Source organism: Hibiscus syriacus, unplaced genomic scaffold (genome assembly GCF_006381635.1).
Source record: "Hibiscus syriacus cultivar Baekdansim isolate YM2019G1 unplaced genomic scaffold, ASM638163v2 tig00116954_pilon, whole genome shotgun sequence".
Taxonomy (NCBI): domain Eukaryota; kingdom Viridiplantae; phylum Streptophyta; class Magnoliopsida; order Malvales; family Malvaceae; genus Hibiscus; species Hibiscus syriacus.
The window spans coordinates 582527-607591 of record NW_024063483.1 but is presented as its reverse complement, the minus strand read 5'-3'; the positions used below and the strand labels follow the sequence as shown (position 1 = coordinate 607591).

The window sequence follows — 25065 nt, the reverse complement described above, 5'->3', positions numbered from 1 at the left end:
TTCACTTCACATGCACACGTATATCATTTCCATTATTTCACATATCTGTAAGTTTCTCTTCTAATGGCGTTCATTCATATAATATCATTTAAAGCATAAATGAAATTATGCCATGAAATCACTATACATTGATTTATAAATATATATAAATGCATGTACATGGATATAAAATAATGAATTCAACTATAAGAGATAGACGTATTACAAGTATTATCTCTATACACTCTATCTAGGGTATGCACTCATTTTAGCCTTGTTTGCTTTGACTTGATCCTAATTCTTTGATTGTTCCAGAACGGAATTACGTTCTATATCTACATAATAATACATTGATACATATCAATATACTAATTGATATATTCTAATCTTCCATTTCTTAAACTAAAGAAATGTACTTCATCTTTTATTTAAGGTAGGTATCAGTACACTCTATAGTGTATCGGTACATCCCTTAACGTGTGTATCGGTACATCCCTTAACGTGTGTATCGATACACTACCTATGTATCGATACACAAATTACATTCGATGTTTTTCAATACAAGGGGTTATCGACACTTCCTATGTTCGGTTCCTTTGAATATTTTCTACATTTTACCCTTGATATCAGTACATATTGAATCTGTACCGGTACATCTTGCCTAGAAATTACTTATTGAGCCCGAAAAATCACTCAATTCAACTCAAATGCGTCATATTTCATCCCCTTTTATAATCCTAACTTACATACACATACTTAGCCTCATTAATATCTATTTATCCCATCTTTAACCTTAATATCCTCTTCTCTTTATGAAATTCGAGAATCGTACTCAATTTCAACATGTTAAATTCAATTCTATCTCTCTTAAATTTCAGCTAATAATCAACTATTAAGAAATCTTACATTTGCAATTGGAGTTCACGACTGGGAGAAGGAAGAAGAAAACTCTGGAGACTTTGATATCTCCTACCCCAACCCATGTGGAACCATATATATCCCTTTTCAAATTAATTATATTTTCTACTAAATGACCATTCTTCTTTCTTCACTATTTAATCTTACACAACATTTCTCATATAAGTCCTTGAGCTATTCAATTACTCTAATTTAATCACTAAATTCTGATTTAATCACTAACCCGATATTGAGGATGTTACAAAGTTGGTAATAAAAAAAATAAAGTTTTTCCACGTGGCTCTTATTCTTCTATAAACCTGAAGTATATGAAAGAAGAAGAAATAATTTCCTCGGAGTCAAACTGTCATTGAAGATTTTCTTTAAATTTTCAATTGTCGTTTAACAATTCCGTTAAGAGATTCCAAAAATATAAGGAATCATTTGTATAGTTTATCCTATATTAATTTCGTTTTACAAGTGGTAAGAAGCTCAATGTTTCATAAATAACGTTTTAAATTTAAGTATTACGGATAAAAAAAATACCCGAGAGAGAGGTTGATGTTGGAAAAATGAGGTGAATACATGGACGAATTTAATAATTACCCATCAATTCTGCTTCCGGAATCAGGTATTGTACCCAGCTATGAAGCCATAGAATTGTCCTTCCATAACCGGTTTCATGTTATCCTGTTGACAATAATAACTTAATTCTCTCTGCTTTGCCAAAGCAAAAGTTCAAATCTATGCATTTAAAGTGGTTTTTTACCTCTCGAAAATTGTTCGTTGAAGAACAGAGTTGCATAGATGAGCTCGTTCCAGGCATCGGGAACCCCCGGAAGACACCAATGACTACAATCTTGATGCCTTCCTGAAACCTTTTTCCCTTCCATTGCTCCCTTGCGGTAGATTGACGGGTGGCCATCCTTGCGGAAGTTAGTCAATCTCGTTATGTTTAAGAGTACCACGGGAACCTTCATATCGCGAATCACTTCTTCCACTATTTTCATTTTCGGAGGATAGGTTTCGATGAAGGCACCTCCCTTCAAAATCGGTTCAATTTCCCCGTTAAAAGTTCCACCTGAGTCCCAATCCCCACCTCTATTTCATGGATCAGAAGTTAATTAGCCAACACAAGTTAATCCTATATGCATATCAATATGTCTATATGTGTACGTATGCATGTATATATACAATATGTTTGTATAGCACTTACTACCAGTATATCATACCGGGTTAGATAGTCTGTTGGTTCCCAGTTTAATCGGTCCAGTCTAGCTTTTTAATCACTAATGGAATGAGAATGAAACAAGTCTAATAAAATAAACTGAGTTTCAGCTATACCTGAAATGAGCAGAAGAGTATCCGCGAAAGAAAACCAACTGTTTTGAGGGTTTAATATTGTCATCAATCCATTTTGCCCAGGTCTTCAAAGCTCTTCGATAAGCTTCAATAGCATCAAATTTCGGATACAGATAACCACCTTCTTTGTAGTAATTCATCCTGCATCAATTGATCATGTTCATCATTCTCCGTAAGGCTTTGCTTGATCGAGCGATAAGTGACGGGACAAATGGAAAAGTGGAAAGAAAAAACTTTGAAAAATTTGAACATAGCCATATTCAACACTCACACCCGAGTCCGACTAACATGGGGAGAATCAATATAATAAAACATTTAAAACACTGAATCGAACTTGAAATACTTCATAGAGGTGACAAGCATCCATGCTTGTAAAAAACTCAACTGAAACTAAAGCAAATTCAATGATTGAAATAAGGAAAAACAAGAAGAATAATGGTAGTAAGATTGGTAACGTACCCTCGGGCGGTCTTCCCATGAACCCACCAGTGGCCAGTATGAAAATGAGAATATCAGCCCGCTTCCATTTACGAGATGACTTATCAATTAAATCTATCGATAAAGTGCGGGCTCCTTGTCGTACAAGAAAATGAGACCTTACAAATTCCACTGTACTGTCATAGTCCTGCTCAGAAATTCAAATATATCATATCGAAATAAAAAATTGCTGTTTTTCATATAATCCTTCTCTGGTTTCATTTGTCTGTAAGTTAAAACTTAAAATGACATGATAAAGAAATGCAAGCTCCATTAGCAATTATCGTATGGATTTTAGTTTATTTTTTTGAAATAAAAAAATAAAAGAATAGGGTCGTCAAATGCGGAGGAGGGCTTCGATACTCTGTTGATTATTACAATATCTTAAGATTTCGTACTGTAAACTTTTTGACCACTTTTGAAACGAGATACAAGACTGCAAATAGAAGTATATTACATAATTTCACCAATAGCAGATTACTGCATTGGATAAAGTCGTATACTCTTGAATCAAATCATACATGAAGTGCTTAATGAGGTCAAAAGGTTAACCGAAAAATATGTGTTAAAAAATTATTTCCTAATTAACGAAACATGAAACCTAAAGAAAGATTTGAGAGATGATGAGGCAATTTCGAGTGACACTATGGAAAAAAGTGGTTTTCTAAAAAGAAACATATAAGCATTTTGTTACCTCAATTTTGAATGAAAAGTACCCTCTTCCTTTCGATACTTTGTTGCCACGGGCCTCACACATTTTGCTCTTATTGGTAAGGCCTTCATGGAGAAGGCATAAGATTGACTCAAACTGATTGCGGTTCATTGAGTCTCCGACCAGCATCACCTTTTTACCTCTTAGTCTCTCCAAGAAGTCGGTAGCATTAAACCTGAATTCGTTTGGCAAATAGATAAATAAATAAATAAGATATTGTAATTGGAAAGTAAATGCAAAAAAAGGTTAAATAGAGAAGAAACAGGCATTAATCAGAAATAGAGTTGAGTGAAAAGGGCAACTATGTCAAAACAGACAATAGAAATTCATTGAAATAAGATATCATCAATACGCTGCATTTATAGCTTCAAAGATAAAGTAAAAGTTATTAAAGTCCGAACGATGAAAGTATTAATTACATTCTTAGGTTCTTGTATGAACACTTGGAGTGTGCTTTGAACTTGAACAATGATAGAAAGTCCAAGGTTAATATTACCAACGATAAATGCATGGAATGAGAAAAGATACACCACTTCTTTAGGTCCAAATTTCAATAACTCGATTTCTCATCTATTACCAAGTGATTTAGAGCATTAAAATACTCAAATAATCATCTATTCTACTATTCAACACACACAATAAATGGAAGGGACTTAAAAGAAGACATTCTCTCTGTTTTTTTCTGCAAGTGATTCTTCCTTTGTTTTCTTGTGACTACCCGAAACTCTAGAACCCAAAATAACCAAAGATTGGCCCTTTTATGCTCTTACATAATACGAACTTACAACTGTAGACAGTCTAAACCCCAACATGTAAACACGATCTGTCATTCTGGGGAAATTTCATATGCATTGGCTGGGGGAGCATGCTGCCAGGAGTATGGTTCTTCTCCACACTCTTAGATCAATATAGCTGGACGGATTACGTTCTCCTAAAACTCCCTAAGTTAAATTTACAGTTTTTTCTTAAGCAGGGTAGCAAGGAAATTACTCTTGATAAGTTACGGGGACTCGAGATGGGGCCTCTAATATGAGTATGATTCCAACTCAGGCATTTCATGTTTTCCGGAAATCCTTTTGCAATAATTTTGAGTATCGTGTCGGCCTCAGCGGGTTTAGGATAAAGCAAACAGTTCGTGAAACATGATGTTCCAACTTAGTGCTTGTGAATTGTGATAACTAGAGTTACTCATCCTTGAAGTACCATATCACCGAAGTGGTGTAAAAGAGAGTATTACAAACATTATGAACCGGCATCGATCTATGATAAATCTAGTACTTTTATGAGAAAAGTTGTCATTTATTCATACAACTGATTGTGTGGCATTTGAGAAAAGTTTTCCGCATAGTTTAATTTCAGCAAAAAAATAATATGAAAAACGTGAGAAATAGTAAATTTACTTAATATACTAAATTTTCAATGACACTAGAACAAGTCTAGGTAAATCAAGTCATTCATTTAGCATGAGTATTGTACTATTAGCTCGTTTGAATCATACAACCATTCTTAAAATGTGATATTCTCAAGAAGCAACAATTAACCATTTCACTAGCATATCCATGGCAATCGGAAATGAAGAGAGCTTATACCTTGGTAGATCGCAGCCATCAGGCTTCCAACGCCATTTCAAGTAATCAGTATCTTCCTTCCATTCCCATGGCAATCAAAAGCGTCATCAATGAAAGGACATGAACCCGGCTTGTAAATCGGGTACTCTTCATCTTTCACCCAGGTTCCAGTGTAAAGATCACATGTTTCCCTCTTCTTCTCTTCGCCATTTTCAACAACTAGGCTACTCGGCGGTGGTGGGTCCGGCATCTCTGGAGTAGCTACTTCATCTGCGGTCGGGTCCGGCTTCTCTGGAGCAGAGAGTGAATCGTCGATGCCGGTGGTATTCGAAGAAGGGTCAAGCTTATCAGCTTGGGAAACTGAAAGAACAAGCTCATGGTTGGTTGATAAGTTCCCTGGCTCCGGTGGTGGAAACGAAGGCGGTGGTGGGTCGGGAACGGTGGTGACTGAAAAGGATTGCTGGTAAACGGAAACGGAGGGATCAAGCGTGCGTTTGGTGAAAAGGAGAATGCTGAAGAAGAACAATACAATGAAGAAAATGGTGGTTAATCCGAAACGGATTTTTTTAGAAATGGAAGAAGTGTCCATTTGGGATTGGATTTGGTCGGTGGCGATTGCATCGAATCTTTTGATTTCCTTGTTTTGCTGTCGTTTATTAACTACGAACAGACCACTTTGCTCATCATTCTGCTTCTTATGTCATTTTGTTCTATTTTAAAAAATATATATAATGTGATTTAATTCATTTTTTATTAAAAAATAAAATCTCAAATACACTCACATCTACACGTCGTATCCAGTAAACATTTTATTTAAAAAACAGATAGAATTTCGAATGAGATAAATTTTTCTTAAATTTAATCAAAATGCATAATAATAAATATAATACTCAAATTTTGACCCGGCCCAACCCAATCCATGTACATCATATAAACAATCCTTGTTTGATCCACGGTATCCGTTTCGTTTAATCAGTGGCCTTCATTTTCTCCCCAAGCGAGTCGAAATAGAAACCATTCTAAGCGCCGACCAGCTCTCTTGCGAGTGACTCCCGCCATGGAAATCGCCGACGCCTCGGAGAACGGTTCGAGAAATATCCAGCCAACGATGGATACAGTATCCGACCCATCAGAAACGATCTCCAACAATACAGCTGCAGAGAAGTGGCCCGGCTGGCCTGGTCACTGCGTGTTTCGGCTCATCGTTCCGGTTACGAAAGTCGGCAGCATAATTGGCCGGAAAGGTGAGCTCATCAAGAAGATGTGCGAGGAAACCCGCGCCCGTATCCGCGTCCTTGATGGCGCTGTTGGGACTCCCGATCGGATTGTAACTCCCTTATCTTCTCTCTTTTTTTTCACCTTTGTATTCTAAACTGGAAATATTTCTTTTCTTTTGTTAATAAATTTTGTGGTTGTCGACTCATTCGGTCTGGCCTTTGATCTTGTTAGTTGATATATGCTTTAAAAGAAAGAAATAATCAAAGAGTAAAGGGTAAAAGAAGACAACTTTCAACCCTAATTAATCCATATTGATATAAATCTTGCATCTTTTGCTTCAAGAGATTTCTTTTCAAGTGAAAAATGCTTTGAAAGTAACAAGTGAGCTCCAATTGTGAGATTTCTATAAATTTAGATACACTTTTGTAACTTTTACTGTCTAGAGAAGTACAACTGTTGTATATTAGGCAAAGTTTTGGCTTTTGAGCTAATGGAAAAATACTTTGATATGTTTGTGTAACATAGATTGGAGTATTTCCTGCTGATTATTCTTTAGTTTTTGGATTTCACCACCTGTTGTTGATTTAAGACAAGATATTGGAGTTAAATTACAGTTTTCTCGTTACCCTTTACTGGTTCAATGAATTATTTGGCTTTTATTGTAGGTGCTAATAGCTGGAAAGGAAGAACCAGAGGCACCTCTTTCCCCTGCAATGGATGCTGCTATAAGAGTTTTCAAACGTGTCTCTGGATTTCCAGACAACGATACCGATGCTAAAGCAGTTGGAGCTACATTTTGTTCGATCCGATTGTTGGTAGCATCTACTCAAGCAATCAGTTTAATTGGAAAGCAAGGCTCCTTAATCAAGTCGTTACAAGAGAGCACCGGTGCATCTGTTAGGGTATTGTCAGGAGGTATGTTTTTTACATTTCAAAGTATTTGTTTAATTCATGAGAGGTTGAGTTCCCTTCTTGCTCATCCATGCATTTAGGTTTCAATTTTTGCATAGGACTTTGAATTGATTAATGAAATGTCTTTATCTTGGAACTTTAATGCCCTCGTCCCATTTGATGGCTGATGCAACTATTTTTGTGGGATTATACATTCTTCTGCCTCTCCATAGGGCTGTTTAACCCTATTCACATAGGATAATTCCAGCTGCTTGTTCTATGATAAATATGACACTAAATTAGAGGTTATCCTATCCATTCTTGAGCTACACATGAAATGAACCTCAAATCAATATAGTTGTGGTTAAATTCTTCATGGCTCTGTTCATTCTGGGTGGTCTTATGAGGGATCATTCTGGTGCAATCCTTGGTTCTTTTCAGGAACCGGATGGTTTTGGACCTCCAACATTGAAGGAACTTAAAGCTATCCAAAGGGGTATCTCTTTCTTTACCTCTGTCCTAGGGAGGGTTAAAGATAGGTTGATCATAGAGAGTGATAGCAGAGTTGCAGTAGACTGGATCAATAAGGTTGTCTCATGTCCAGCTGTTTATGGTTTCATTGTTAGAGATATTATTGAGTGTCTTAAAACTATCGGGGGGGTTGTTAGATGGATTGCAAGGACAGCTAATATGGATGCCGATGCTCTAGCAAAGGCTGGTATAGGTTGATTATTATGTTGTTGACTTCTATAGTTCGGTTTTAAGGCTCAAGAATTGTTGTAAGGGTTCTACTTGGATTTTTCTTTCCAAGGTTGTAATTCTTATTTTCTTAAATGAAATTATAAGGCACTCTTTTCCTCCTTCCGATGATTAAGAAGCTTCTTTACAAGCTCCATTAATCAAGAAGGAGGTTTTTAAAGAGACCTTCAAATCTTATCAAAAAAAATTACATGGATAAAAATTGAAATTGTATGCTTCTTTCTTGATTATTTCATGTGTTCGCATCTATGTGCTTTTTTCTAGTTGCATGTCTTCTCAGACCTGTCTTCCATTGGCTGTGTTATGGTTATCTTTTTACAACTACAAAAAGAAGGCTAGATAGTTATTAATTTGGAAGTCCATTTCTTTTCCGGCAAGAAATTTTGGAGGATTGTACTTTAATACCGAAGCAATCGCTCTTCTCTTGACAACTTTTACATGTCAATAATGAAATAAAACTTTTATTTGTGTCTGCTTCCATCCCTGTCAAATTAAGGGCTTACCTTGATGGTGCACAATGTTTTCGAATCTGCATAGCTTAAAGTTCCTTTTTCTGAGACTGGAATAAGATACTGATACCAGCTGTGTGATTTTAGATATATTCTGGATGGCTGATTTTTTGCCGAGTGTTGTTACATTGAGGAATCAAATAAGTGGCTGTCTTTGGGTGCAATTTAAAATCCTGAAAATGTTGGTGTTATTGGCTGCTTCAGTCATTTGATCCTTTGATACTTTATCTGAATTTTACTACTATTGTAACTCAATCCATTGTGATTATGTAGTTCTAGACACATAGAAGCATTTTTTCTCACTTGTAAATGATACTTTCTAGTGGTAAAAGTAAAATAATTTTGTTCTTTTCGTTGATTATTTTAGACAACCATAGTTATACAAATTGTACAATAAATCCAAGCTTTTGCATCTTCTTTTCTGTTCAATAAGTGCCCTATAAATCATAGGTTTTGGGATTTTGTGTTTACGGTGAACTGTTTCTGTTCTGCAGAGGAAACTCCATCTTATGTGGTAGCAGATGAGAGGATTGCGGAGTTGCAGGGGGAAGCCTTGAAGGTTCTTAAAGCTCTTGAAGCTGTGGTGGGCCACCTGAGGAAATTTTTGGTTGATCAAACTGTTCTTCCTCTCTTTGAAAAGACAGTAAGCTCGATTTCTATCAAACTGTTTTATGTAACTTGCAACTGTTTCATGTTAAGTGGTCCCATCAATGTATGCAGCATAATTCAATGGGCACTCAGGACCATCAAGCAGAGACAAGGTCTGAAAAGTCATCTCTGCTTACTGCTTCTCAAAGTGGAATAGGAATTGATCTTCCTATTAGGAGAGACTCTTTGTTCCTGGAACATGAAAAACAGTTCGAGCAGCGAATCCCATCTTCTGGAATTTCATTCTATGGGCAGGATCCTGCACTTTCGATGGTGCGTTCTAGTTCAGGGCTTCATCGATCTGCTGTTCCTATAGTTACGCAGGTTTGTTTTTGTTTGTGCCTGAATTATTATTTCTTGTTTTTAATTTCTTTTCCCAAATGAGCAAGAGTGAAAATAGGGATTATGATGCCGAACAAGGAAGAGAAAAGGGTATATGGAGATCATATTGAAAATTAGAGGACAAAACAGAAATAGGAGTAAGAGGGGAGAGAAATGAAGAGGGCCGACCATAGGGAAATCTAGTACTCAATATTCCAATCTCGGTGAAGTATTCATATATATATATATATATATATAAACATAAATCCTTTACATAAGAAGGCCAATAAATATACCCCATGATGATTCTCCATGAAATTAGTTCTATGTTAATTATTAGTTAATTTGAAAAGGTGAGAAGAAAATCATTTTGAGCCAGATTTTAGGTCATTGATGCCCTACTTGGTTTACATCACTGCTACTTGTGTCAAAGAGCTTTAATGTAGCAATTTTTCTCTTTATTACAATGCTCATCTTACATACATTTAATTCAGCTTGGAGATTTTGCGATGGTACTTTTTAGTTTAAATTAAGCTTTTGAAGAAAAACTTTGTTATGTTTGCCTAGACATATGCTACACATTCTTCATACAATATATATGTATATAATTGGTTTTTGTATTATCATTTATCTTATTGCATTTCTGGAATCAGATTGCTCAAACCATGCAAATTCCATTTTCTTATGCTGAGGACATCATTGGGATTGGAGGAGTTAATATTGCACACATTCGGCGCACTAGTGGAGCCATCATAACTGTGCAAGAAAGTGGTGGCCTGTCTGATGAAATAACCGTCGAAATTAAAGGCACCTCAATACAGGTTCAGTTGGCTCAACAACTGATTCAAGTAAGAAATGACTTCTAATTTAACTATAGCTTGCTGGTGTTTAAAGTTTCACTTTCGCTTATATTAATTACGGAACTATGCCTGCTTTGTATTCTCCTTCATGGGTTTGATCTCTTTGGATTTCTATATTGCTCCAATGCTTCAATTATCATTTCCGGATATGGGTTTGGATATATGATCTAAGAACTTTTCAGATGCATGACATACTCGTGTATACACACTCAAGTTCGAGTTACGTAAATGGATGTTATTAACTTGTTGAGATTGCTGATTCTTTGGTTAATGCAGGAGTTCATGAGCAATCACAAAGATCCGATCACAAGTGGCGGCAGCTACAGAGACACGGGGTATAGGCCCTCCTCGTTTTCACAGTTGGGCTACACACCTTCACTTTCGTCTCAACAACCCTATGGCGGATACGGAGGATCTTCTAGTGTAAGTGGCTACTCTACTTTTAGGCTTTAAGATAATTATCGTTTAACCTTGTTAGACTTTGCAGTCTCTTTGTTGGAATGAATTCGTCTGGGTGTTTCTCTGTTGGGGATTATTAGACTCAGGTTAAGTTTCAGAAAACTTAATATATTATATATATAAATATATATGTAAAATTATCGGTTCACACTAATGCTTTCTTCAAAACATTTGATGTAATGTTTTACATCCAAGTTTGACAACTTAAAACATTAAACATTCAATCTTCTTGCCTAATTCTAACTTGAATTATCTTACAAAAATAATAAGGGTAGTGTAGACCAGAAGTCCCTAAACTAGGCTCAAATGGTTGTTTTTAGTACTGAACTTTTAAAAATTACAAAATGATTGTTAAATTTATTGAAATTTTCACATATAATAATGTCCTAATCTTTATTATAATTTTAGATTATTTCATTAATTATGTAATAATAATAATGCAGATTACATAATTCTTATTGTTAAAAAAATTGATACATAATTTTTTATATAATTTTAATGATAGTTACATAATAATATGCTCCTCACATTTATTTAGCTCTTATCATCTTTTAAGTTAGGTTTGTTTACTTAGAAGCCATAAATAAATACTACTAAGGTTTTGAAATATAATACAAAAAATTAAAATATTTTAATTTTAATTATGAAGTTATTAAAAAATCAAATTTCTTACGGTTTAGATTGAGCTTTGGTTATAATTGATATTGTTATTAATTTTATCAAATAATCCATAAATTGTTCATAATGAAACAAAAGTTAATTTTATAAATTTGGGTTTGGTCCTCTTAGCCAATCACAATTGCTCATAGCGTGGATGTTTAGCTATTTGATCCTCAAATTTAGCTACAAAAAATGTATGGATACTAATATAAAAAAGGTTTTTAGACTTTTACCATTTCTTAGATATAAAATGGATTTGTATCTTAAAATTAAATTTAATATTTGAGATGTGTTGTTTATATATATATATATATATATATATATAATTATGGGGAGAATACAATATACTAGCTATCCAAAGATTTTCAATCATTTCGTAATAAACGTTCATGCTCTTGCATAAGTGGTATTTGAACTCAGGACCTCAAGGGATAAAAACAATCCTTTAATCACCGAGGTCACTTATTTGTGATATTAATTTAATAAAAATATAATCACATTAGAGATTATTCTTCTGAAATTTAAATTAATAACGATTTTAAAAATAAATAAAGTGATAATTAATTTGTAAAACACAATATTTATGTAATTATTTTTCTAAGTTTAAATTAAATTTTTATCAGAAATTATGCGAAGTATTAAAGTAAAATGTTGATAAAACAATAAAAAAAATAACTCCAAAAACGAGTCTGATTCATTTAGGGATGGGTATGGGATTTGATTCAATCGGGTTAGGGTTTATTTTTTTAAAAAAATTGGGTTCGGGTTGGGTCGGATTTTTTTTAAAGGTGATGTTTGGGTCGTGTTGGATTCGGGTTTAGGGTGAAAAATACCCGACTCGGGAAAAAATAATTTTACCTTATATATTTAGAAATAATTACAATAATACTTTTTTATATATTATTTTTTCAATTGAAACACTATTTTTATTGAATAAAAATAATATTTTTTATTATTTTGGATCGGGTTTGTATTTTATCTCAAAAAATCGGATTGGGTTCGGGTTGGGTGGAGTGTATATATTTTCGGGTCGGGTCGACCAAAACCCGACCCATGCTCATCCCTGGATTCATTGCTTTGCGAATATATTGTAGGCAAAACTTAAGATGAGAATTAGCATTTTATAAGATAATAATTGTAAAGATTACAACAATTATATTAACGGTTTACTAGTAATAATTGTAAAACATTTTTGTAACTTCTAATTTGTTTGTTTTGTGAGAAGAATTTGATAAATGATTGTTTTAAAAATATAAGTATATAATATGATACAAATAGATAATTATGTTAAAATTTGTAAAAATATATAATATATTGAGTATTATTATGCTATGGAAAGTAGCATAACACATGAAATAAAATTGGGAGTTATTCTTATAATGATTGATTTGGATTTAGATAATATTTTTAAAAAATTGGTTTAATACCGAAGTGTTTAGTATTACTGTCAGAATGTGATTTTGAAAAGATACATTATCATTGTAGATACAATATTGTAGATTAAAAATATATTCAAATCATATTTGAATTTTTTAATATTATAATATATTAATTTAATTTATAATAAAAATATAAAACAAATTTTATTAAAAATAATTTATAATAATTGTGTGTGTTTTACAAAAAATATATAAAATTTAAAAAAAATTATAAAATGAGAATAATTTCAAACCATAAATAGTTTGCTGATCATGTAATTATATATTAATTAAAAATATAAATTTTTAAATCGTAAAATAAGTAGATCTTACTATTATAAATAAATATTAAAATTGTAATTGTAGTTTTGAAAATATTTTTCAAATGTAAAAGTTGAAATTTTCAACATATATTATCATTAAAACTGTTTTTTAAGAGTTATTATCTGATACACGTGTATTTAAATCTTAAAATCTAAATTCTTAAATTCAAACCCTAAATTTTAAACTCATTTGAATAGAACACACAACATTAAAATAAATATGCTTGTGTAAACTAAAGTTATTGGTTTAGTATTTCTCATGATTCAAACATAACGTTAAACGGGATTTGAATTTGATAATTTAAAGTACAAAATTAATATAGATACAATATGAGAAAATGTTTAGAAATTAACACGAAATAAAATGATATATAACGTGGTAAATAAATGGTTAACATTAGAACTTACCACAAAAGTATTATGATGTGTTATGTTGGTAGGCAGCAGATTAATCCGTCGTACTTTGGTGCAATTTTCTTGTGTGTGTGCGTGTGGTATTTAAGTTATGGAAACTGTTTGAAAAGCAGATATGCGTGTGTTAATGTCTGACGATGCGTATTACCGGTGATAGGTTCGACTTTTAGATGATCTAATGGAGCCACTACGATATGATAGCCCTCCATTTGCGGCTGATCTCCGACTTCGATTTCAGCATAAGTGATGCTGGAGACGACGGCAACCCATTCAAACATATTGCAGTTCATTGAACATGGTTTTAACCGACGGTTTGCCCCGTTATAACGAAGCACGGAAATAACGGAACGGCGGGTTTAGGGTTTCGCCCGATGATGATTGGTTCGGGGTGATGGGGGTGCTATGAAAAACACAATCAAGCTGGATGGCAGACGAGCATTACTCTTGGTGAATAATTACATATGATCCACGGCAGATCATGAACTGGAATTTCGAAATTTCTCACCCATGCTTCTATTCAGTTCATGAATCCGATATGATTTTTCTTTTGTTTAATCATCCATATTCAATCTATTAATCAATGATCAAATATTTTAAAAATTCATTTATGATGACATCATCTTAATTTAATTTGATATATTCACAATTAGGGGTAAATAAAACTCAATTCGGTTCTAAAAATTATTTTTTTTCAATTGAGTCATAAAATACAACTCGAATAACTTTTTATGATATATTTTTATCATATATAAAATATATGAAGAAACATATATTTATTGTATATGATTATAAAAAAACAATTTAAATTAAAATAAAAAAGTGTCATGATTTATAAATATTTATAATTAGTTTTATACAATAACTAGAAACCCCAACTTGAATTTAATAAGTGCGACTCCAATCAAGTTTGAGTTGTAAAATAACTCATCAATTGGAATAAATAAATAAATAATTTATTCGAGTAACTATAAAAAAGTAAATAATTCAAATTCACGATATCAAAATTCAAATTCTTACATCTCATTCCTAGACTAACTATAAAATGTTATTCATAATTATTTAAAAAATGTTGCATGAAAATATCAAATAATAATCGCATTTGATAAAAGACAGTATTTTACTGCCCAATAGTCTTCCGAAATTACAACCGAATGCATTAAGCCATAAGCCCCCACCCCCCTTTGACCTGCAAAAGCCAAACAATGAAATGATAAAATGTTCGCAATCAGGATGGATTTACATATATCTACATAAATGCATGTCATCGCGGATCCAGAAATTTTCTTAAAAGATGGGCACACATGCATTAATAACATAAAATTTTAGTATGGTGTAAATACAATTAATAAAATAGATAAATAACCAAAGAAAATTGAGATTTCACGTATCCACCCTGATCCAAGGGTATATATGACTGTCATAGTACTAGTTAAAATCATTATGTACATCTTCATGCATTCTATCAAATGACAGTCAAACCAAACTGTAAGTCGAAGAGTTGATAGAAAACTTTCCAAAGAATTATAGTCGGACGACTAAACTAAATAAAACGTAAAATTAAGTGACAAGATTGCAAAAAGATTAATTGAATTTACACGTCTATTCTCCAGCGATTGAAGAGCATGTTGTGGTTCCAGTTTGATTAAAATTTGACCTAAAAAGAAGGATGGATTGAAGAAACAATAAAATCAGAGACAAATCACAAAACAATCAAATTATTTAGCTAAAGACCAAAACGATGTTGTTTTAATTTCCGATCTTTTGATTATTCAAATTTTGCAGATTAAAACTCGACTTGAACTCGAAATTTAAATCAATAATTTGAGTTGACTTGAACAACTAGAATAACTCAAAATAAAAAAAAAAAAAAATCAAATCGAATCGAGTCATACCAACCCCTAATTTTGTATGACCAATGAATTCCCAAATACAATCAAGTGCACCATCTAAACAATCAAAATCACAAATCCTTCATCAGTTAAACTTCATCAGAGTCAAAACATCAAAACAGATTCATGTATAATACAATATCATCAAAATCATTGATCCAATAAGCATTACCAAACATGCATGCGAAAACCCACCAATCAAGTTCAGAAAAGAGTCAATCAAATCAGCATCTAAGATTCCCAACATTTCAACAACTAAACGTGAACTTCAGACATCAATCACCCATTTAAAATAATAACCAGATCAACATAACCAAAAAAAATCCAAAAATAAATGGGGGAACATTAGAAATACCTGGATGGGATGGGGATCAATGATTGCCATGTTCCTTGTGCTCAAGATGGCGACGCTCGTTGGGGAGAGCGACGAGGTAAGAGAAGATCATCCCACCGAAGCAGACATGGTAAAGAGGCTGGATTGAATCAGTTTGAATGTATTTGGAATTGTAATTGTCCAAACCCCTTTGAAAAGCTTTCTTCACGTAGTCCATGGATAGCATCGGCTTCACGTAGTTAGGGACTTCCTTCACTTTCATCCCTTTGATCTCGCTGTAAACTTTCCTCATTGCCATTTCTCCCAATCCAAACCCTAGCTTATTGCTTCTAGGAGAATGCGAAATTTAGAGGATGGATTGATGATGATGATGGGATTATCGAGCTTGTTTATTGTTTTTGTAAAAGAGAAGACTATTCTCTCTTGGATTTAAGCCTTCTTAATTGGGCCGGCCTGCTTCACTTCTTCAATTTTATTTTTCAATATCAGTTCGAATGGGTTAGGTGGATTTTGTGAGGAAGAGAATTGGGGTGGGACAAAAACAGGTTTATACTAAAAATTCCAACTTCATTCAATTTGAATAATTATTTTAATATTTTTCTATATTTAAATCTTTTATTATCTTTAAGGAGGTGTCATTCAATCCGAGAATCAATCTTTCTTCACTCGAACTTGATTTAATTTTTTAGAGACGTATAATCCAATTCAAATTTTGAGCTAAAAATTTGTATTTAGTCTGACTCAACACTAATAACTAAAAAAATTATTTTATTTGATAAAATGCAAATCTAATTAAAATTATTATTGAGAGGTATATTAGAGTAATTATCCTTAAATATATAGAAAAAAAATATATTAATATCTTAAGTAAGTTTAAGCCGTTGAGTAAAGTATTTTTCACCTTTAACATTGAACCTAATCCGACTCGTCCTTTATAATATCTTTCTGATCCTGAACCTAATTTTTTTTTAAAACTCTAAATTTGTCATATTCAAATTAAACTGTAATTCCTAATTAAATATATTTTTAATGAATTCTGAAAATATAAAAATATATATAATATAGCTATATAGAAATTGGAATCATTTGGGGCAGTGAAGTGGTCAGTCACATGTGGTGTACTGGTGTATAAGGGAAACGACAAACTCTGGTAGGGCAGACTCACATGTGCTTCAATCTCTCTCCATCGAGCTTTCCCTATTAATAATTAAATATATAATTATCCCCTGTTTAATTGAATTTAATTGTATAAATTATATATATAATTGAAAATTATATTAAACAAAGCTGTTCCACAAAAAGCAATATATCTTGAGATGGAATTAAGATAAATATTAAATTTAAAGGATTTACTTTTAAATATGATTGTAATTTAAAAAATATTAAAAAATAATTTAATAAATTTTAAATTTATAGGAACTTAATGAATATTTAAATAAAAAAGGATGGAAATTATCTAATTTGACTAACTACAAAGCTTTTAGGGACCTAAAATGAATCAAATAAGAAAATTTAAGGGGTTCGAACTTAATTTGATTTACTTCAAAACTAATGTGGACCTAAAAGTAATTAACCCATAAAATTTAGGTGATCGGGATCGCTCTCGGCTCGTACCCAATGTAAACAAAGACTGGACCACTAATGGAAGTTTTCGGTTTTGGCTCTAGGATCGAGTGTGGATTTCATAAGTGGAGAAAAGCACTTGTAAATCATAATTGCCTAAATATCTATTTTGGTATTTTTATATAGTTTTATTTAATTATATATTTGAATTTATATTCTATTAAACAAATTACTCTAAATTATACTTTCATTGAAAAAGCATTAAGCATTTAAATTCAAATTCAAATTTATATATGAACTTAATTTATTGATTCAAGTTAGTACTTAACTTAATTTTTTTAAAATTCAAATTTAAGCAATTTATACAACATAATTCAGGTTCAGATATATAATTAAAAAAGAAAAAGATAAAAGTATCAAATTAAACTTATAAACTAAGTTCAATTACTAAAATGTATGTTTAAATATCTATAATGAAAAATGAAAAAAAATCATTAAAATAATATTGATTTTTTTAATTAAAATAAACTGAACATGAACAAGCTTAATGTTAGAGTTTATGACTTGAAGTCTTTTGCTTTAGCTTGAAATTTTCAAAATGTGACATATTTGATAATGAAATACGGAAGAAAAATAAGAATCTACAGTAGATATGACAAGTCTCGAGCTGATAGATCTAAAATTGTAGCTCACCACTGATCTTATTGGGGGACTTGGGATAGAGTTTTGATGTATGATACAATTTTATTCAGTTCTTAGAGTTTGATGTTATTGTACAACTATATATATATATAAAAAAACTGTTAGGATTTGATGTATTATTCTACAATTCTCTTGTAATTCGTCGTTGCTTATACATATTTGTATTTGATTATCTTTTAAAAGATTTCCATGTATATATATTTTAGGTCTACTCATGTACAAGTGTGATTTATGACACGTGACACGACTCTAAAATTTGAAAGGTCACACATAAATGTCATTCAAATCCGTTTATATGCAATCTTTGTGTCATAATGATATTTTATTTTAAAGGGAAAACAAATTTTTCGTTTGGTTCTCTGGAAAGTGACAAGAAAAATTGTAAGCAAAGATTTTGATTGTATCTTTAATTATTTTTCATGATGAATTTTGGTAAAAAAAAAAACCTCGTAGATCCCTCGTAATTTCAAATTTGATAAATTAATATTTATTATAAAATATTTTAAGAGTCTCATTTTAAATATTAACATAAAGATAACATATATTTTGGGACGGACCACTATATATTTATTATTATCTGTAATACTTTAAAATAAATAAATAAACATTAATAGAAATTCATTTGCTCAAACTCAAATCTATTTTCACCTATGTTTGAAGGGTTAGAGTTGCCATTGCCAACACGTGAAAACAAGGACTCTGCTGTAGGGAATCTCAGCACACAAACGGCTGATGCATGCGACGTATGGCTTGATTTCCTCTGGGTCCCCCTCTTACACAATGCACTGATGCTTTGTAACTCGGTTGTCTTGAGATCCAAATTAGGGAGATACAATGAGCCCATTTTCTGATAATTTTACTTTCAAATAAAATATTTTATCTGAATTCACGTTTGATTATTTTTATTTGTCTCAAATTTATATTAAAATTTTTTAGTAAATATTTTTTATCGATACATTTAATTTTTTGATATAATGTTAAAATCAATCCTTAACATTTGTTAAAATGATCATTTTTAGTTCATATTTTTTAGAATTTTTTTGCCATAATATTTTATTTTAAGATAAAAAGACTCATAACATTTGATAAAATAATCACTTTCGTTCTTATTATTTTTTTCTATATCCTTTTTACTTTCAACATTTTATTTTAGGGTAAAAATATATATATTTTGAAGTGTTAATAATGTGTTAAGTTTATAAAAAAAATAGTGTGTTAAATAACAATTTTCATTTATAGAGGATTTTTTGTTTTAAAATAAAACGTTGAAAGTTAATTTTAGCATCATGTATAATTTTTTCATATTTTCAATAAGATAAAAAGATATCGTATATATATTAAAATGATTTTTCTCTGTTAAAAGTAACGAGAAAATAAATGCTGAGAAAAAAAATTAAAAATGTAGAGATAAAGATTAAATATTTAAAAAACTAAAGATAATTGGACAATACTCTGTAAAGTTGTGGATTGTTGCACACTTGCACTTATCTTCGGTGAAAGTCGTCTATAGGAGATTATGTTTAACCTTTAACCAATTCCAAGGACATCCCCAGCAGTCGACGCTTTGAATTTTGAGAAAGAAAAAGAGAAATCACCTGCAGGAGAAGATGACTTCCACCAAAGAACTTAAACTTCACTCGGTACTATTCAAACATCTCTAATAATTACTTTTCTTCTTCACAACCCTATTTTCTTTTCTCAAGATACGCTTCTCACTATGTTTTTCTATTTCTCTTAATATTTATATATATGCGACATAATAATAATAAGTATTATTATAATTCGAGTTTAATAAAAGTTTTTTAATCATAAATTTAACTCTATCCGACCCTCTCTTTTATAAAGATTATCTCAAATCTGATACGCTTTTATTGAAAATTTAGTTTTATAAAATTAAATTAGTTGGATTTATATATTTTGATATACATATTAAATTTACTAAATTCAGTAATTTTTGTTTATATATATCTTTCGCCAGCTGGCAAAGCTAGTATTATATATGTTTAATTAGGAGAAGTAGGAAAATTAATTTATTCACGTGAGAACATTCTGACTTTAACTCGGCTCATTTACTCGATTTTTCTACTTTTACTCCCTCACCATTGATTTTTTTTTTCTTCTCCCATCTTCACTTTTTCACCATTGATTTTTGAATTTTTTTCCAACGTTTGTTAATGTTCAAAGTTTACTTATTTTTAGACAATAATATTAATTTTAATGTTGATTATCGACCGTCTGTATTACTTATTTTTTCTTAATTTATTTTTTTTATTTTTCAACTCTATCTCTCTGTCACGCTTTCGTTTGTCTTTATAATATGTTTTACTTTACCTTTGTTATCATGTTGATCTTCTATGTTCTGGATCTTCAAAGTGGGTTTAGATATACGGTTTGCATTCAAAAATAGTCTTTTCATACGCTCAACTCTAATTTGTGATTGTCGATGATTTTTCAATAGTTTGATCCCTGTTGTGGTTCATTTTCCAATACAGTCGGATCTATTTATATATGTATTTTGTTCGAATTTTTAGATGAGTTTTAATCTTTTCTTTGTATGCTCCTTGATGATCTCAAATGATTAATTTATTGTATTAATAATTATGAGATATGTCTTAATTATATGTACATTGTAATATTGGATATTATCTATTTTTAAATAAAATTAGTAACTTCTATTTGTATAAAAAATCCAAGGTTTAATATGCAACGAATGGAAATTTTAAGGGACAAATTGGGTAAAAATTGTTAAGGAGCAAAGTGGAAAAAGTTGAATACTTCATGGGTAAACTGTGTATTAAACTGTAAATTAAATATTAGTAGTTGCATCCATTCGTTTCGGTCCAATCAGATCCCCTGCCATGCTGCTCCCTTATCAACTATCCACTCAAAGGTTTAGTTGTGGTTTTAATCCCTCTTTTATATTAAAATTTAAAATCTGGCCACTTTCCTTTGATTTGACACAATATGGTCTTTTATTTCATTAATATTATTAGTAGGTTCAAATTGACAATGTTGACAGTTTCCATTATCAAAGGAATGACCGGATATTTTCAAGACAACTTTAGCATTCGGTTGGTTTGTAAATTTATCATTTGTTAAATATGACTGAATGAATTTTCATGTGACCCTAATTACGAGACGAGATAACAAGAACAGATTTCACATTATTACTTAAATGTAAGAAACTAACGGTGTTTTCGATTTGAATCTATTACTAAGATCATAGAAGTGGATAGACCAAATAATATGAAATTAAAGTTGGGGAGTTAAAATATCATATTTTAGCATGTTGAGGGGCTGAGATGGGAATTAGATCCTATCATTTTCACAACTAATTTCCAGGGTAATTAAGTCATTACAACCGAACAATCAGCCCTACAGCTTGCGCCTCTCACACGATAATTAAAGATAAGAAGAAAACAAAAATTACTACGGAAAGGCAATTCCATTAAGAGAAAATAATTTTAGTGACAAAAAATATCTTATAATATATCATTTTAATCAATTTTTTTTAGATTTGTCAAAATGATTAACTAAATCGCAATGCGATCGATAATTCGTAACGCGATCTCCGGTATTGCAAATCAGTTTCTAGATTCGCAACGCGATTCTTACTATCGCATTGCGATTTTCCAAATTCGCGTTGCGATTTTTCCTAATTCGCAATGCGAATACGTAAATCGCAATGCGAATACGTAAATCGCAATGCGATTCTGACTATCGCAATGCGATTCTGACTATCGCAATGCGATTTACATAGCGTCATTCATATTAACGCGTTTTTTTTTTTCAAATTCTAAACACGAATATATTAATATATCGGAACACTGAACCGTCCACAGTATATCCCTTAATTGCAACTCATAACCTAAAACCCTAAATCACAACTCAGTCTCATCTCCATCTCTCACTCTCTAAGGCGATCCGTCCTCATCTCCGACGAAATCAGTCCCCACGATGATAACAGTCTCCATCTCCGGCGAAATCATTCACGGTCAGAAATGGAAAATCAACCAAATCAACCACCGAGGGTTATTTTTTTAATTATTTTTTTTGAAATTTTTACATTATTATTAGGTTTTTCATATTGAAATTGATGATAAGTTTACTAGTGTTTTCAATAATAGATTAACCATTTCACTTAGATTGCTTATTATATTCATTCGATTGCTGCCAATAATGCTAAACTGTTTAGTCTTTAACCCTGTGAAGTTAGTATTTGTCTTTGTTTTGTCTTTTGGTTGAAGTAATGCAATCCATTCAAGTTTCTTTCAATTTTAGTATTTGAAATCGAGAATGACTATCGCAACGAGTGAATCGTAACGCGAAAATGACTATCGCAATGCGAATTTGACTATCGCAACGAGAGAATCGCAATGTGATTTTCATTTCGCGTTGCGATAGTCATTTTCGTGTTGCGATTTAAAGTTTCATAAACTATTCTTCTTCTGCAAATTGAAACTTGAATGAATTGCATTACTTCAACCAAAAAACAAATATTAAATTCACAGTGTTGCAAATTTAAGTTTGAAGAATAAACTACTACTCTTTATTGTTCATATCTTCACAGTGTAGTTTTTGGTATATCTAAATTGGTATGTTTATTGTTTTTGCAGAACTTTTATTCGGCTCAATTGACCTTAAGAAATAAAGTAAGCATGGCCAAAACAATTGCGTCGAAGCTTTCACCTGCACAAAGAAAAATATTTGAGGATACTTGCTTCGGGCCATGGCTGAAAGTACAACATCCGGGTGGAGATGCTATGTTGACCCATCTGTTTCTTCAAACCATGACTAGCGATCTACCAGAGACTATACAACGTCGTGATGAAGAGATATGGTTTGATTTTTCACGGCGTATACGGTTTTGGGCGGGAGGAGTTTTGCTTAATCACCGGTCTACGCTTCGGACACGATGATGTAGATCGGTACACTAGACATATTACCCGCCTATCATGGTTTTCCTTGGTTTTTCCTGAGCAGTCAACGGAGAAGTCGAATTTACACGTGGAAGACTTGACGAGATTATTGAATAAGAAATATGGTTTTACTCGGATGGATAACGTCGATGTTGTCCGAGTATGCATTCTAATACTTTTGCAAGCCGACTTTTTAGGCAGAGAGGCCCGATAACCTATTCCTAATGATCTAATTAAATTGGTAGAGGACCTAAATGCATGGAACCTATTTCTGTGGGGTTCGTATCTATGGAGAGCTACATGGAATAAGTTGTCGTCTGCCTTTAATGATCGGAAAAGTTTACGTGGCGATGGTTCCAAATACACTTTGTCAGGCTTTATTTGGGCCTTTAAGGTAATAATTTTTATATAATGTTTCCAAAATTATAATTAATTCTTTAACAATTACTAATGTTTGTTATTATATTGTTTGTAGATTTGGATATTTGAGGCCTTTCCCGCCATGCAGACATATGCATTAAAAACTTCTAATGATATTCCTAGGGCTATTTCCTAGAAGAGGAAACGATCCTTGTTGCAATGGGAAGATTTACTACCGTATACTACAATAAATAATGTAAGTTAACACAAATACTACCATATGTTTATAAACAAGTTATTACTAGTACACATTTAACTTTGTTTGAGCTTTTATATTGTTAGGAGGCCAACACTCCATTACAGAGGCTGACACCCACTGAAGATGAGTTTGCCACTGATTGGTGGCAAGCTAGTAAGCTTTTTTTTATGGAACGGATGATGAGCAGCCACCACTTTGAGAGCCATCACCTCACCCAGAGCCATCACCTGATCGACCCGAATATACACCTCCACAACGAGAGTCATCACCTATTCTGTCACATCATCGAGCCTCTTCTTCACCATCACCTCATGATAGGCGACCGGTAAAGATGCCACGACGTTTATCTCCCTGTTCTCCACCTCCACCTCCACGGGATGAGTTAGGGGAGTTACGTAACGAGGTCAATGCCTTGCGTGAGGAGGTCGGTAATTTACGCGATGACAATGGTGCATAGCGTGTTGAGGTGTCTACTTTACGTGGTGAGGTAGCAGCTCTACGTGAGATTGTAGCATCGTTGCAGAAAGAGGTTCATACTCTACGCAACGAGGTAAGTTTAATATTTTTCATATTTAACTTGATGATAAATTTACTCGTAATTTCACTTAGATTGCTTAGTAAATTCATTCGGTTGCTGCCAATACTGTTTAACTGTTTATTCTTTAACTCTGTGAAGTTAGTATTTGTTTTTGGTTGTCTTTTGGTTGAAGTAATGCAATCCATTCAAGTTTCAATTTGCAGAAGAAGAATAGTTTACTATCGCAATGCGAAAATGACTATTGCAATGCGAATTTGACTATCGCAACGAAAGAATTGCAATGCGAAATGAAAATCGCATTGTGATTCTCTCATTGCGATAGTCAAATTAGCATTGCGATAGTCATTTTCACGTTGCGATTTTGTTGTTGCGATTTTCATTTCGCATTGCGATTCTCTCGTTGCGATAGTCAAATTCGCATTGCGATAGTCATTTTCGCATGGCTATAGTTATTTTCACATTGCGATAGTCATTTTCACGTTGCGATTTTAAGCTTCAGATTCTATTATTCTTCTGCAAATTGAAACTTGAATGAATTGCATTACTTCAACCAAAATACAAATACTAACTTCACAGTGTTGAAAATTTAAGTTTCAAGAATAAACTACTACTCTTTATGTTGTCATTGAACCTGCACTAAACTTATATGTTGTCCTTTTAAATGTTTATATAAGTGCTTACTTCTGGAATGTTATCTGATGCATTTTGTGAACAATGATATAATAATGACTTGGGTGAATACCGTGCAAGTTTGAAATATATTTGTATTTGTTCTCACTGTTTAATATCATGTCTGTTTATTTACTGATTTATGTATTAATTTATTTTTAGCGGCCCGCTAAAGTGGATGCTCTACGTCGGGTTTTTCTTGCAAGACGGAGTTCACGCATCAGACGGTGTGCACGTGCCATTACGTCTCCGTTCACCCCAATAGTGCGAAGAATCCGTAAGAAAAAGCCCGACTCACCTGTCATCGTTCAAGAGGCCTCCCCTATCGTTCAAGAGGCCCCTATCATCCCTCAAGAG

At 32.4% G+C, this 25065-nt stretch overlaps 2 protein-coding genes and 1 pseudogene across 4 annotated transcripts; 1 reads left to right on the top strand and 2 right to left on the bottom strand.

The window, feature by feature from the left end:
- Positions 1 to 1427: 1427 nt before the first annotated feature.
- On the bottom strand, positions 1428 to 5637 carry LOC120189285 (annotated as a pseudogene).
- A 323-nt stretch (positions 5638 to 5960) lies between these two features.
- Positions 5961 to 13925, top strand: LOC120189228 (RNA-binding KH domain-containing protein PEPPER-like). Its single transcript, XM_039192546.1, has 7 exons — positions 5961 to 6322; positions 6879 to 7128; positions 8867 to 9015; positions 9093 to 9344; positions 9995 to 10189; positions 10478 to 10624; positions 13633 to 13925. Exons 1-7 carry the CDS (start codon positions 6053 to 6055, stop codon positions 13720 to 13722), a joined length of 1353 nt encoding a protein of 450 aa, XP_039048477.1. The 5' UTR covers positions 5961 to 6052; the 3' UTR covers positions 13723 to 13925.
- A 563-nt stretch (positions 13926 to 14488) lies between these two features.
- On the bottom strand, positions 14489 to 16105 carry LOC120189424. Of its 3 annotated transcripts, XR_005522513.1 has the most exons (3): positions 15720 to 16105; positions 15071 to 15129; positions 14489 to 14661 (listed from the first exon to the last, which is right to left on the bottom strand). XR_005522513.1 is itself a non-coding variant. In XM_039192711.1 (2 exons), exon 1 carries the CDS (start codon positions 15994 to 15996, stop codon positions 15736 to 15738), a length of 261 nt encoding a protein of 86 aa, XP_039048642.1. In that variant the 5' UTR covers positions 15997 to 16105; the 3' UTR covers positions 14489 to 14661; positions 15720 to 15735. The 3 variants fall into 3 exon arrangements, 2 of the variants coding, with proteins under 2 accessions (XP_039048642.1, XP_039048640.1); XM_039192711.1 differs by lacking the exon at positions 15071 to 15129; XM_039192709.1 differs by lacking the exon at positions 15071 to 15129 and having other exon boundaries at positions 14489 to 14664; positions 15728 to 16105.
- Positions 16106 to 25065: the final 8960 nt, after the last annotated feature.